Consider the following 14,641-nt stretch of genomic DNA (forward strand, 5'->3'; position numbering starts at 1 on the left):
TTTTTTTTTATTTAATATTTTTATCCCAAGTGTGTAAAGCATTGGGATTTGGAGATGAGATGAGAAAAATAACAGGATGATTTTATGTGAGACCGTCATGAGGTTGTTTTAATTCAGTTATTCTTTAAAACAAATTCTGGTCTGAATATTCTAGTGAATTGGGTGGGGAGGGTAGTGGGGCCATCTAAAAAGCTATACAACTCCTCTGTGATGCTAGTAGTAATGGCTTTTGCTTCATATGAATAATTGTAGAATACATGTAGTATATGTGCAGTTAATAAGTGTGAGTTTAATTGACAAGTCTAGTTGTTGTGTTTGACAGGCCTTGATAAATTGGTAGTGATGCTTTTATTTCGTCTGTACAGTTGTACATTTGTAAACGTTGATGCTGTAAATGGATGTCTTTTACACTTTTGGGGAAGAATTAGCCTAAATGTGCATTTTGATGTGGATGTATATTCATCACTCCCTTTCCCCTCAAATATAATGTATACAGTTTTATTTGATCAAGCGTTATTTTAAAACCGGTCTTTTTATGGCTTCTCGATCTGACATGGTTTTTGTTTTTAAATCTGTTATGAGAAAGGTCGGCCTCGTTTTGTATGCGGAGCTTTATAACATCTCCTGTTGATATTGTCTTTCTGACGTGTGACAGTTTTAAAGGAACACCAATGCTCTGTACTTAAAATGAGGCTGCTTCTGGTCCCCTCTGCTGCCATGGAAAACTTCACAGGATATGACAGAATTATTTTTGTACAGAAGAGTGCTGTATTTTGGAACAGCTACTACCTTGTAAGCAAAAGAAATGTAAGATATTGTCAATTATATAAATATGAACATATGAGTTTTGTCACACTGTCAAAGTCTTGTACATTTTCAGGTGGCCTTATGTACATTTCCAGACGTTAGATGAAGAAAGAAAAAAAGACTCATTTTTTGGAAGCAGAATTGTGACTATGATTAAACCATTCTAACATTTGATCATTTATTTCTGTGCCTTCTTTCATTTCCATATCTTGTTTAGGAAGTTGGTGTTGTGCAAACTGCAGTACTTGAATTTGGAACTTGAAGTTAGGTGCTAAGCAGGTCAGTTAAATCTGTCCTGTAAGTCGCTCTGGATAAGAGCGTCTGCTAAATGACTAAAATGTAAAAATGTAATGTTTTGAGCAGCAGATGGTGCTTCTTGCCAATCTCCAGTCTCCACATTATCAATTGTTTTATAAAGGAGTTTCTAACAGGTTGCTGAATGTAAATGTCCACATTCTGCAGATCAGATAAGATTTTAATTGGAGTCGAGTTGTCTGACCCTGTGACTCTGACTCTGACATGCTCACTGTCTGTCCTTCTGTAAACAGAGGGCGGGGCCTTGAATCCCGCACAGGTAGGTTTAACGTACACCTGTACTATTATGAGACTGAAAATACGTTTTAATCACTGCAGACAAGATACAATGAGGACTTTACTGATTTCCACTTTACTGTTTGCTATGGGCGCATGTTTACCTGCAATAACGACTTCGGTGAGTAGCCTGGTTTACTTTTCTCATTAATGTCAATTTAATTTACTTGTCATGAATGTCGATTTGAGCAGTGGACTTTTCTCGATCACCTTCTGCTCTGACTGCAGTGAATGAACCTAGGCTTCAGGATGAATATATGCAGCTTGAAATATGAAATACACTGTGATCGATTGGTCACATGCACCCTGATTACAACAGGTGCAGACTTGACCTTGAAATGCTTACTTACGAGCCCACTCCCAACAATGCAAAGTTAAAAAGTAAGTATTTACAGTATGTATGCCATTGGAATTTTATCATTAGGCCTATCACTAATTATACCTAATGATGATAAGAGATCAGGCTATAGGGGATCAGCTCTCGGACAGGCTTTCAAGGGGTGGAATTTGAATAAGACTTGTGCACCTTTGACCTAGCCTCGTAACAAAGTCTGGACTTGATCTTATCGCTGCTCAATCACATAAACAATTTAGGTGAAAAATGAAAAGATAAGATTCCGATCTGAAAAGTACATCTGTGTAATTTCTATTCTCAATATGCAGGATTACTGTTTCATCTTAAGTGTGTTCACGTGTGATGATACTGTCATGGATCAACTGAGTGCACATCACACCGTTATTGTGATGAGATTCATTACACACGGCTGGAGGAGTAAAATCGGTGATGTCACCATGATACTGACAGAATCTTGACCTAATTCTATATTTTTGAATTAGTAAAACAATGTCACAAGAAACATAAAATTAAACGCATTTTATTTCCCAAATGGATGCCATCTGTTGGAGAGGTTATTAGTTCTAGCCACTCAATGGATTCTGTCAGACACCTCATGAACGTTTCTGTTGTGAATCACACTTCTACCAACCATTTCCTGATGGCAGACAAAAGATCCAATGTTCTGTTATCTCTTACTGGGTTAATTTGTAGTGTATTGACACTCACTCACATTGTAAAATCCAGCCAATGCTGTTGTCCCTACAGTCTATGTATTGTCCAGTCGGGTGTTTTTATAGGACAGTGACAGCTTGCCGGCAGTACCTCATCCTGAGTCATTACGTATTGGCCATGTCGTGAAGGGATGAAATGGCCTGTGTTGCAGGTGGGGCACTGGACTTCGGACCTCATGATTCACTGCTTGACTCACAGCTCTGTGTTATTGAGACAATATTGTTTTAGCCTTTCCTCTTGCAGTCCTTAATCTAGTATGACATGGTTTCAAAGGGTTACATGAAAGTTAACCCTGTAAATACTACAATTCAGTCACTAAATCATTCAAACTACCATGAAAATGTGATAAATACTCCTTGTTTTCTGTTTCTGTGACAATCCTCCTTGCCAGTGAGGTAGAGGGATTGGTATAGAGCAGTGATTGGGAATCTACTCTGAAAGTATAGTTTACTACCAATTACTTCACACTGGAAGAAGTTAAGCTACACTAAAGCTACCTTTAAGAAAAATGTAGTTTACTAAACTAAAGTTACTAAAGTTCCTTTGAAAAAGTAGTTCACTACTTTCTGAAAACGTATCATATGTAAATTTGAAATGTCAGACTACAAATTGCAAGAACAGATCACTTTGGTGTCATATGTTAACATAATGTGGAATTTAGCCTATTAAACACAACAATTATGTTTCAAGTGAGACTTACTCAGGTCTGATCCCAAAAAATCAAGGAAATGTTTGCCTACTTAACCCGTATTTGATTTTTGCATAAAGTATGTATAGTTCTAGTAGCTGCAGTTCATTCGGAAACTATTCAGACCTCTTCCCCTTTTCCACATTCTAAAATGGATTAAATTAATGTTTTTCACACAATACCCCGTAATGACAAAGTGAAAACAGGTTTTTAGATTATTTTGCAAATGTATTAAAAATTTGTCTCCTGAGTGGCGCAGTGGTCTAAGGCACTGCATCGCAGTGCTAACTGTGCCACTAGAGATCCTGGTTCGAATCCAGGCTCTGTCGCAGCCGGCCGCGACCGGGAGACTCATGGGCGGCGCACAATTGTCCCAGCGTCGTCCAGGGTAGGGGAGGGAATGGCCGGCAGGGATGGAGCTCAGTTGATAGAGCATGGCGTTTGCAACGCCAGGGTTGTGGGTTCGATTCCCACGGGGGGGCAGTATAAAAAAAAATATGTATTCACTAACTGTAAGTCGCTCTGGATAAGAGCGTCTGCTAAATGACGTAAATGTAAATGTAAAAAAACTGAAATACCTTATTTACATAAGTATTCAGACCCTTTGCTAGGAGACTCGAAATTGAGCTCAGGTGCATCCTGTTTCAATTGATTATCCTTGAGATGTTTTTACGACTTGATTGGAGTCCACCTGAGGTAAATTCAAGTGATTGGACATGATTTGGAAAGGCACACACCTGTCTATATAAGGTCCCACAGTTGACAGTGCATGTCAGAGCAAAAACCAAGCCATGAGATTGAAGGAATTGTCCGTAGAGCTCAGAGACAGGATTGTGTTGAGGCACAGATCTGGGGAAGGGTACCAAAACATTTCTGCAGCATAGAAGGTCCCCAAGAACACAGTGGCCTCCATCATTCTTAAATGGAAGAAGTTTGGAACCACCAAGACTCTTTCTAGAGCTGGCCGCCTGGCCAAACTGAGCAATCGGATCAGGGAGGTGACCAACGATCACTTTGACAGAATTCCAGAGTTCCTCTGTGGAGATGGGAGAACCTTCCAGAAGGACAATCAGGCCTTTACGGTAGAGTGGCCAGACGGAAGCCACTCCTCAGTAAAAGGCACATGACAGCCCACTTGGAGTTTGCCAAAATGCACCTAAAGGACTCAGACCATGAGAAACAAGATTCTCTGGTCTGATGAAACCAAGATTGAACTCTTTGGCCTGAATTCCAAGCGTCACGTCTGGAGGAAACCTGGCACCATCCCTACGGTGAAGCATGGGACTGGGCGACTAGTCAGGATCGAGGGAAAGATGAACGAAGCAAAGTACAGAAAGATCCTTGATGAAAACCTGCTCCAGAGTGCTCAGGACCTCAGACTGGGTTGAAGGTTCACCTTCCAACAGGATAATCACCCTAAGCACACAGCCAAAACAACGCAGGAGTCACTTCGGGACAAGTCTCTGAATGTCCTTGAGTGGCCCAGCCAGAAACCGGACTTGAACCTGATCGGACATCTCTGGAGAAACCTGAAAATAGCTGTGCAGTGATGCTCCACATCCAACCTGACAGAGCTTGAGAGGATCTGCAGAGAAGAATGGGAGAAACTCCCCAAATACAGGTGTGCCAAGCTTGTAGCGTCATACCCAGGAAGACTCGAGGCTGTAATCGCTGCCAAAGGTGCTTCAACAAAGTACTGAGTAAAGGGTCTGAATACTTATGTAAATGTGATGTTTCAGTTGTTTGTTTTATACATTTGCAAAAATGTATAAAACCTGTTTAAGCTTTGTCATTATGGGGTATTGTGTGTAGATTGATGAGGGAAAATAACAATTTAATCAATTTTAGAAAAAGGCTGTAACGTAACCAAATGTGGAAAAAGTCAAGGTCTGAATACTTTCCGAATGCACTGTACACCGTTACATAGCAAAAGAGTAAATAACTAATGAAAACACTACCTAGATTTGAATTTAGTTCAACTACCACCAAGCTACTGGAAAATTTAATTCAAGTACTAGTTGAACTACATGTAGTTCACTACTCCCCAACACTGGTATAGAGGTGACCAGTTATTGGCTTCTATAGACACTGGCCTTATGTTGGATTTCCACACTGAAGTTGTACGTGTGTTGTTTTTCCCTGTACTCAGTATTCTATACCTCCAGAAGACCTGGATGGATCGGGACATGATCTGGAAAGTTCTGGCTCAGGTTCAGGGGAATGGGCGGAAGGTAATCCTGTTCATTGTGTGTGTGTCAGGGTGTGTGTGTGTCAGCATGTGTGTGTTTCTGTGTGTGTGGACGTGTTTAACTATACTTGTGGGGACCAGAAGTCCCGACAAGAATAGTAAACCAAGAAAAATGTGACCACAAGGTCAAATGCTATTTCTAGGGGGTTTAGGGTTAACGTTAGAATTAGCGTTAGGGTTAGGAGCTAGGTTTAGGGTTAGGGTGAAGGTTAGGTTTTTGGGTTAAGGTTAGAGTAAGGGTACGGGTTAGGGTTAGTGGTTAGGAAAAATAGGATTTTGAATGGGACTGAATTGTATGTCCCCACAAGGTTAGCTGCGTGTCTGTCTGTGTCGGTCTGTGTCTGTGGGTTTCACATTTCTCAGTAATTATTTCTGCTTCCACTCCCTTCAGTGTCCAAAGGCTCAGTGAGGTTTACCACAATCTCAACATTTACAATGACAATGAGTGAAGATTACTTCCTGTTCAATGCCATCGACGAAGAGGATAAAACCGTCCCAATTATAATGACAGACAACACCAGAAATAAAATACCAGTAGGTCATTTTAGTAATTTAAGAATTGATTCATCTTTTAAGAATTGATTAGTCTTTTAAGAATTCACTATGAGCTAAATATGTTCTCTCTCGGTAGAGGTGCAAAAATTGCGACGTGTGAGTATCCCCTCTTTTTGTGTCTTTAGGAGGACTCAGACCTGACCTTTGACAAAAGGCCTAAGCTAGGAGATGACAACAACGGATCAGCCATTGGCAACGTGGCAAAGAGCGGGAGTATTCTAGCAAACGAAGCTCTTGCAGGTAAAGTCCGACTTATTTAGTATATTATTTCCTCCATATTTGCTAACAGATGCGCTGAGGTACTTGTGATCCAACCTTCTTCTTTGCAGCTATTATTGCAGGAGGGGTGGTGGGACTGGCCTTGGCTGCCTCCCTGTTAACACTCATGGTCTATAGCATGAAGAAGAAAGACGAGGGGGGCTACACTGTCAACCAGAAAAACACGTCGAATGGAGGATATCAGAAACCTAAGACCAAGGAGGAGTTTATCGCGTAACTTCCCCTCAAAGACAAAATAATCTCTCAACCCAGCAGATATTTTTGAAGAGTTCATTTTTGAGAGAAAGAAGTTGGTAGGGTTTGGCCATGATAAAATTCACATCAGGAAATGTAAACTTCTTGTGTATTCGAGGTTTAAAAAGGCGGTAACGCTTTACTTGACACCCAGCATCATAACACGTTTTAGGGTGGCAGGTAGCTTAGTGGGTAAGGGCGTTGTGCCAGGTAACCAAAAGGTCGCTGGTTCTAATCTCCGAGCCGACTAGGTGAAAAATCTGTCGATGTGCCCTTAAGCAAGGCACTTAACCCTAATTGCTCATGTAAGTCGCTCTGGATAAGATCGTCTGCTAAATGACTAAAATGTAAAATAACCATGTCATAATATGTCATAACAGCTGACATAACTTGTCATAAACGGTCATAATATGGTCATAACACTGTCATAACACATATATTTAGACCTGTTGTGACATATATTACATTATTATATGGCTGGTTATGACACCTAAATAAGAGTGTCAAAACCCACAAAACCTACCACGGTAGTTCTTTTATGGCTGGTTATGACACCTACATAAGAGTGTCAAAACCTACCACACTGTCACGATCGTTATGAGAAGCGGACCAAGGCGCAGCGTGATAGGCGTACATACTTTTATTAAGTGTACACAACACGAACAAAAACAACAAAACGATACGTGAAGTCCTAGGTCATACAACAAACCATACGGAACAAGATCCCACAATAAACTGGTGCCAACAGGCTGCCTAAGTATGGTCCCCAATCAGAGACAACGAGCTACAGCTGTCTCTGATTGGGAACCACCCTGGCCAACATAGAAATAAACGATCTAGGACAAAACCCATAGAAAACTAAACATAAGTCCACACCCTGGCTCAACATTTAAGAGTCCCCAGAGCCAGGGCGTGACACACACAAGGCAAAACATTCCATTACACCATAGCCTACTTGTAAACAGTATGTTTATGTTATATAAAATGTTCTGAAATTGACTTTATTAAATTATCATTGTAATTGCGCACAAATTGATGTCATACATGCGCATACTCCAATGCTCTATTAGTGATGACTGGGATGAATGCAGGAGCAGATTTCAGGAGCAGGACAAGACACCTTCTTTTTGACTGATGACTGACATAAGGGCACGTACATGATAGGCCTATCTGGGTTATATGATTATGATGGTCATAATGCTTCATGACAGTGTCATAAAGTGTATTTTCTGCAAGTTATTTAAAATATGATTTTTAAAAAATCATTACAACAACAACAAACGACTTAAGAAACAAACTTTCAAAAGAAAGGACATTTCTTTGCAGGGAAAAAAACACATTTCAATAAATGTGGGTTTTGACACTCTTATGTAGGTGTCATAACCAGCCATAAAATAACGAAATATACTGAACAGAAATATAAACGCAATATGTAAAGTGTTGGTCCCATGTTTCATGAGCTGAAATAAAAGATCCTAGAAATGTTCAATATGCACAAAAAGCTTATTTCTCGCAAATGTTGTACACAAATTTGTTTACATCCCTGTTAGTGAGAATGTATCCTTTGCCAAGATAATCCATTCACCTGACAGGTGTGGCATATCAAGAAGCTGATAAAAGAGCATGATCGTTACACAGGTGCACCTTGTGCTGGGGACAATAAAAGGCCACTAAAATATGCAGTTTTGTCACACAACACAATGCCACAAATGACTCAAGTTTTGAGGGAGTGTGCAATTGGCATGCTGACTGCATGAATGTCCACCAGAGCTGTTGCCAGAGAATGTAATGTTAATTTTTCTACCATAAACCGCCTACAATGTCGCTTTAGAGAATTTGGCAGTATGTCCAACTGGCCTCACAACCACAGACCACGTGTATGGCGTCGTGCGGGCGAGTGGTTTGCTGATGTCAACATTGTGAAGAGAGTGTCCCATGTTGGCAGTGTGGCTATGGTATGGGCAGGCATAAGCTACAGAAAACAAACACAATTGCATTTTATCAATGGCAATTTGAATGCACAGAGATACCGTGATGAGATCCTGAGGTCCATTGTCGTGCCATTTATCCGCTACCATCACCTCATGTTTCAGCATGATAATGCACAGCCCCATGTCGCAAGGACCTGTACACAATTCCTTAAACTGAAAATGTCCCAGTTCTTCCATGGCCTGCATACTCACCAGACATGTCACCCATTCAGCATGTTTGGGATGCTCTGGATCGACGTGTACAACAGCATGTTCCAGTTCCCGCCAATATCCAGCAACTTCGCACAGCCATTGAAGAGGAGTGGGACAACATTACACAGGCCACAATCAACAGCCTGATCAACTCTATGCGAAGGAGATGTGTTACGCTGCACACCAGATAATGACAGGTTTTCTGATCCACGCCCCTACCTTTCTTTTAAGGTATCTGTGACCAACAGATGCATATCTGTATTCTCAGTCATGTGAAATCCATAGATTAGGACTTAATTAATGTATTTCAATTGACTGATGTCCTTATATGAACTGTAACCAGTAAAAACTTTGAAATTGTTGCATGTTGCATTCATATTTTTGTCACAACCTGTGTAAATATATGAGTCATGACAGTGCTATGACCATATTATGACAGGTTATGTCAGCTGTTATGACATACTATGACATGGTTATGACCGTGTCATAGTGTTTTATGAGGCTGGGTGTCAAGTAAAGTGTTACCACAAAGGCTTCTAAAGTTTGTAATTTCCATTTTAATATGTCAGACCTTATTTGCCCTTACAAAAAATGTATTAACCTCAACAAAAATGTATATTAATCCACACAATAATTCACATTTCCTTTTGCTGACAGATTATTTTCCTGCTGTGAGAAACTGGTCAACTTAAGATCCTACACCTGTATATGTAATTACAAGGTTTATCTTAGAGTAAGAAACATCTTCAGAGGTTTATTTTTATTACTCTTCCACATTTGTATTATGTTATGATCTGTAACGTGTACACTGTGTGTCACGCCCTGACTCTGGGGACTTGTATATGTTGAGTCAGGGTGTGTATGTTCTATGTGGTGTATTTCTATGTTGGGTTTCTATTATGTGTAGATCTATGTTGGCCGGTGTGGTTCCCAATCAGAGGCAGCTGTAGCTCGTTGTCTCTGATTGGGGACCATACTTAGGCAGCCTATTGGCACTAGTGGGTTGTTGGATCTTGTTCCAGTTAAGGTATGTTGTGTTGCGCTGCCTTGGACTTCACGGTTCGTTTGTTATTTTGTCGTTGTGTTTAATATTTAATAAACATGTACGCATATCACGCTGCGCCTTGGTCCGTCCCGTCTATAAACGAACGTGACAGAAGATCCCACCAAACGAGGACCAAGCAGCGTGCCCAGGAGGAGCGAATAGCCATGTCCCAGGTGGGCAAATTGTGGTCATGGGAAGAGATATTCGCGGGGAAAGGGCCATGGGCGAAGGTAGATACCCAGGCAGGAGAGGAGCAACGGCAACGCAGAGGACGCCGGTCGAGGAGGAAGCCCGAGAGACAGCCCCAATACATTTTTTGGGGGGGCTAAAGGGGTGGTCGGGGAGCGAGAGAGAAGAGCCCCGACCACTGCACCCGGTCGGTTTTCAGATTGGGTCCCTACGACCATGGGAAGAGGAGTGGGAACAGTATTATACTGAGGAGTCGGAGGATGACGACGAGGTTCTGTTCCCTAACTCGTGGGGGCTCCCGGAGGAGTCCTCACGGGAGGAGGAGTGCCGACGACGGAGACCCGAGAGGCAACCCCAAGAACATTTTTTTTGGGGGGGGCACACGGTGTGGACGACGAGGCAGCAGGAGGCCGTTAAAGGGCGGGTCTGCAGGTTAGGAGAGGAGGCCACCATGTTACGGGGGCTATTGGTTCAGAGGGAGCAGGAGTTATTCGGTCAGAGGGAGGCGCTACAGTAGGCTATAAGGGAGAAGGAGATTGTAGAGGCACGGCGAGAGGAGCTGGTTAGGCAGCAGAAGGAGCGGGGGTTAACAAAGGAACCCAGTCCCGCTCCTCGCACCAAGCAAGTGGTGCGCGTCGCCAGCCCGGCCTGTTCCTGCCCCTCGCACCAAGCCAGTGGTGCGCGTCGCCAGCCCGGCCTGGCCTGTTCCAGCCCCTCGCACCAAGCCAGTGGTGCGCGTCGCCAGCCCGGTCCGGCCTGTTCCTGCCCCTCGCACCAAGCCAGTGGTGCGTGTGTCCAGTCCGGCACGGCCCGTGCCTGTTCCACCGGTGCTTGGTCCGGCACCGGTCAGCTGCTCCACTCCGGATCCAGAGCAGTCCGCTCCACCGGTGCCCAGTTCAGCTCCGGTTAGCTGCTCTACTCCGGAGCCAGAGCAATCCGCTCCACCGGGGTCCAGTCCAGCTCTGGTCAGCGGATCCACTCCGGAGCCAGAGCAATCCGCTCCACCGGTGCCCAGTTCAGCTCCGGTCAGCTGCTCCACTCCGGAGCCAGAGCAGTCCGCTCCACCGGTGCCTGATCCAGCTCCGGTCAGCGGCTCCACTCCGGAGCCAGAGCAGTTCGCTCCACCGTCGTCGGGTCCAGCTCCAGTCAGCGGCTCCAGTCCAGACCCAGACGTCAGCCCCTCTCCAGGTTCGGGGTCTCCCACACCAGGGTCCAGACAGGGCTTGGTACTTCGTGGGAGGAAGGAGAGGGGAAGCAGCGTGCCGAGGTCCAGACCAGACCAGGGGCGCAACAGGGAGGTGGAGAGTAAGTGGTCGTCACGCCCTGAGCCGGATCCGCCTCCGAGGCGGAATGCCCACCCGGCCCCTACCCTGTTATGTTTATGTTGTGCGGTCGGAGTCCGCACCTTTTGGGGGGGGTACTGTCACGCCCTGACTCAGGGGACTTGTATATGTTGAGTCAGGGTGTGTATGTTCTATGTGGTGTATTTCTATGTTGGGTTTCTATTCTGTGTAGATCTATGTTGGCCGGTGTGGTTCCCAATCAGAGGCAGCTGTAGTTCGTTGTCTCTGATTGGGGACCATACTTAGGCAGCCTTTTGGCACTAGTGGGTTGTGGGATCTTGTTCCAGTTAAGGTATGTTGTGTTGTGTTGCCTTGGACTTCACGTTTTGTTTGTTATTTTGTCGTTGTGTTTAATATTTAATAAACATGTACGTATATCACGCTGCGCCTTGGTCCGTCCCGTCTATAAACGAACGTGACACTGTGTGTATATTTTACACCTTGATGTAATGGACACTGTACATACAACTGTGTTGAATGTAATTAACATAGTGTGGCCTTGAGACTAAAGTGTACCTTGTAGTTATGTCCTATGTCTCATCACTTATTGCTTTAATTGGAGCGGAAATTGACCTCCCTAACACAATAAACTCCTTGTGTTGCAACAGTGAGTAGCACCTTATCATGAAGCAGAGCCATATAATAACCATATATCTCTCTGAATCACTGACGTCATAAAGAACTGTATTACAACATTTCTGAACCAGATTCTATATTTTACCTTGCAAAAACACATTTCTAAGATATTTTCATATGTTCATAGAGAAACTGTAGACATTTTAAAATGTATATTCATAGGTCTATGTGAGTGGGATATTGTTAAGTGAACCATAAGTGTTTTTCAGCTTATACCTTAATGCAGTTTTGTGCGTACAACTGTCTGCTAAATGAGTATACAGCCTATGCAGTGATGGAAAAAGTAGTCAATTGTCATACTTGATTAAAAGTAAAGATGCCTTAATAGAAAATGACTCAAGTGAAAGTCACTCAGTAAAATACTACTTGAGTAAAAGTCTAAAAATATTTGGTTTTAAATATACTTAAGTATCAAAAGTAAATGTAATTGCTAAAATATACTTAAGTATCAAAAGTAAAAGTGTGAATCATTTCAAATTCCTTATATTAAGCAAACCAAACGGCACAATAGTCTTTGTTTTTATTTTATTGACGGATAGCCAGGGGCACAATCCAACACTGACATAATTTACAAACAAAGCATTTGTGTTTAGTGAGTCCGCCAGATCGAGGCAGTAGGGATGACCAGGGATGTTCTCTAAGTGCGTGAATTTGACAATTTTCTGTCCTGCTAAACATAAAAAATGTAACTAGTAGTTTTGGATGTCAGGGAAAATGCATGGAGTAAAAGGTACATTATTTTCTTTAGGAATGTAGTGAAGTAAAATAAAAAGTTGTCGAAAATATAAATAGTAAAGTACACATACCCCCCAAAGATACTTAAGTAGTACTTTAAAGTATTTTTACTTAAGTACTTTCCACCACTGGGCCTATAACACATTGCTGCCTCTGACTTCAGAGGTAGTCTTGAAAACTTTTGTCTCATTAGTGCTCTCCTGCCATCTAGGGCTCAAAGTAGGAATCATCTGACTGGATCTCAGTTGAATTTGTCACATATCCTGGTTTACATGGTCTTTGTGCTACACACAGTCAGTGCCTTTATAAAGTATTCATACCCCTTCACTTATTACACATTTTGTTTTGTTACAGCCTAAATTCAAAATGGATTAAATCAACAACAACAAAAACTCACCGATCTACACACAATAACTAATTATGACAAAGTGAAAACATATATTTAGAAATGTCTGCAAATATATTGAAAATGAAATGAATAAATATCTCATTTACATAAGTATTCACACCCCTGAGTCAATACTTGTTAGAATCAACTTTGGCAGCGATTACAGCTGTGACTCTAAAATTCTTCAAGCTCTGTCAAGTTGGTTGTTGAGCATTGCTAGACAGCCATTTTCAAGTCTTGCCAATTTAGATCAAAACTGTGACTAGGCCACTCAGGAACATTCAATGTCATTTTGGTAAGCAACTCCAGTGTATAGTTGGCTTTGTTTTTTAGGTTATTGTCCTGCTGTAAGGTGAAATAATCTCCCAGTGTCTGGTGGAAAGCAGACTGAACCTCGTTTTCCTCTAGGATTTTGCCTGTGCTTAGCTACATTCCATTTATTTTTAATCATGAAAAACTCCCCAGTCCTTAACGATTACAAGCATACCCATAACATGATGCAGCCACCACTATGCTTGAAAATATGGAGAGTGGTACTCAGTAATGTGTTGTATTGATTTGCCCCAAACATAGCACTTTGTAATCAGGGCAAAAAGTAGATTGCTTTGCCACATTTTTTGCAGTATTACTTTAGTGCCTTGTTTTGGAACATTTTTATTCTGTACAGGCTTCCTTATTTTCACTCTGTCAATTAGGTTAGGATTGTGGAGTAACAACAATGTTGTTGATCCATCCAAAGTTTTCTATCACAACCATTAACCTCTGTAACTGTTTTAACGTCACCATTGGCCTCATGGTGAAATCCCTGAGCGGTTTCCTTCCTCTCTGGCAACTGAGTTAGGAAGGATGCCTGTGTCTTTGTAGTGACTGAGTATATTGATACACCACCCAAAGTGTAATTAATAACTTCACCATGCTCACAGAATGTATGCACTCACTAACTGTAAGTCGCTCTGGATAAGAGCGTCTGCTAAATGACTAAAATGTAAATGTAAATGTGCCCTTCTTTGCGAGGCATTGGAAAACCTCCCTGGTCTTTGTGGTTGAATCTGTTTGAAATTCACTGCTCTACTGAGGGAACAAACAGATAATTATATGTGTGGGGTACTCCTGAACTTATTTAGGCTTGCCATAACAAAGGAGTTTAATACTTATTGACTCAAGACATTTCAGCTTTTCATTTTAGATTAATTTGTAAACATTTCTAAAAACATCACTCCACATTGACATTATGGGGTATTGTGTGCAGGCCAGTGACACAACATCTCAATTTAATCCATTTAAAATTCAGGCTGTAACACAACAAAATATGGAAAAAGTCAAGGTGTGTGAAAACTTTCTGAAGGTACTGTAGTGTTACCATTCATCCATCATTCCATCATTTCAGCATTAGCTGGGGTATATGGAAACAAAAACAACAGCAACAAAAACAAAACACCCCAAAAGACTTCTGCATTGCCCAGTCATTGACCTGAATACTGTATGCAACTATGCATCCACTTTAGTTATGGATTCTATTCATGTTAATAGATATCTGCATATGTAACTCGTGTAATCCCCCTGAAGCAGAGGTGAGAGATGCAGGCCCATGTTTAGTGTGTAAGTGTAGAACAATAAAATGTTCTGAATAACAAAGAGCAGCTTGTTTTCT

General features: G+C 42.0%; 1 protein-coding gene across 1 annotated transcript; it reads left to right on the top strand.

The window, feature by feature from the left end:
- The first annotated feature begins 5,825 nt into the window (after positions 1–5,825).
- Positions 5,826–6,636, top strand: LOC311108228 (syndecan-3-like). The gene is made up of 3 exons (XM_084150848.1): positions 5,826–5,937; positions 6,084–6,198; positions 6,288–6,636. The coding sequence occupies exons 1-3, from the start codon at positions 5,839–5,841 to the stop codon at positions 6,452–6,454; spliced, it is 381 nt and encodes a 126-aa protein (XP_084006974.1). The 5' UTR covers positions 5,826–5,838; the 3' UTR covers positions 6,455–6,636.
- Positions 6,637–14,641: the final 8,005 nt, after the last annotated feature.

The sequence above is a fragment of the Coregonus lavaretus genome, assembly GCF_964263955.1.
Source record: "Coregonus lavaretus genome assembly, chromosome: 33".
NCBI lineage: Eukaryota > Metazoa > Chordata > Actinopteri > Salmoniformes > Salmonidae > Coregonus > Coregonus lavaretus.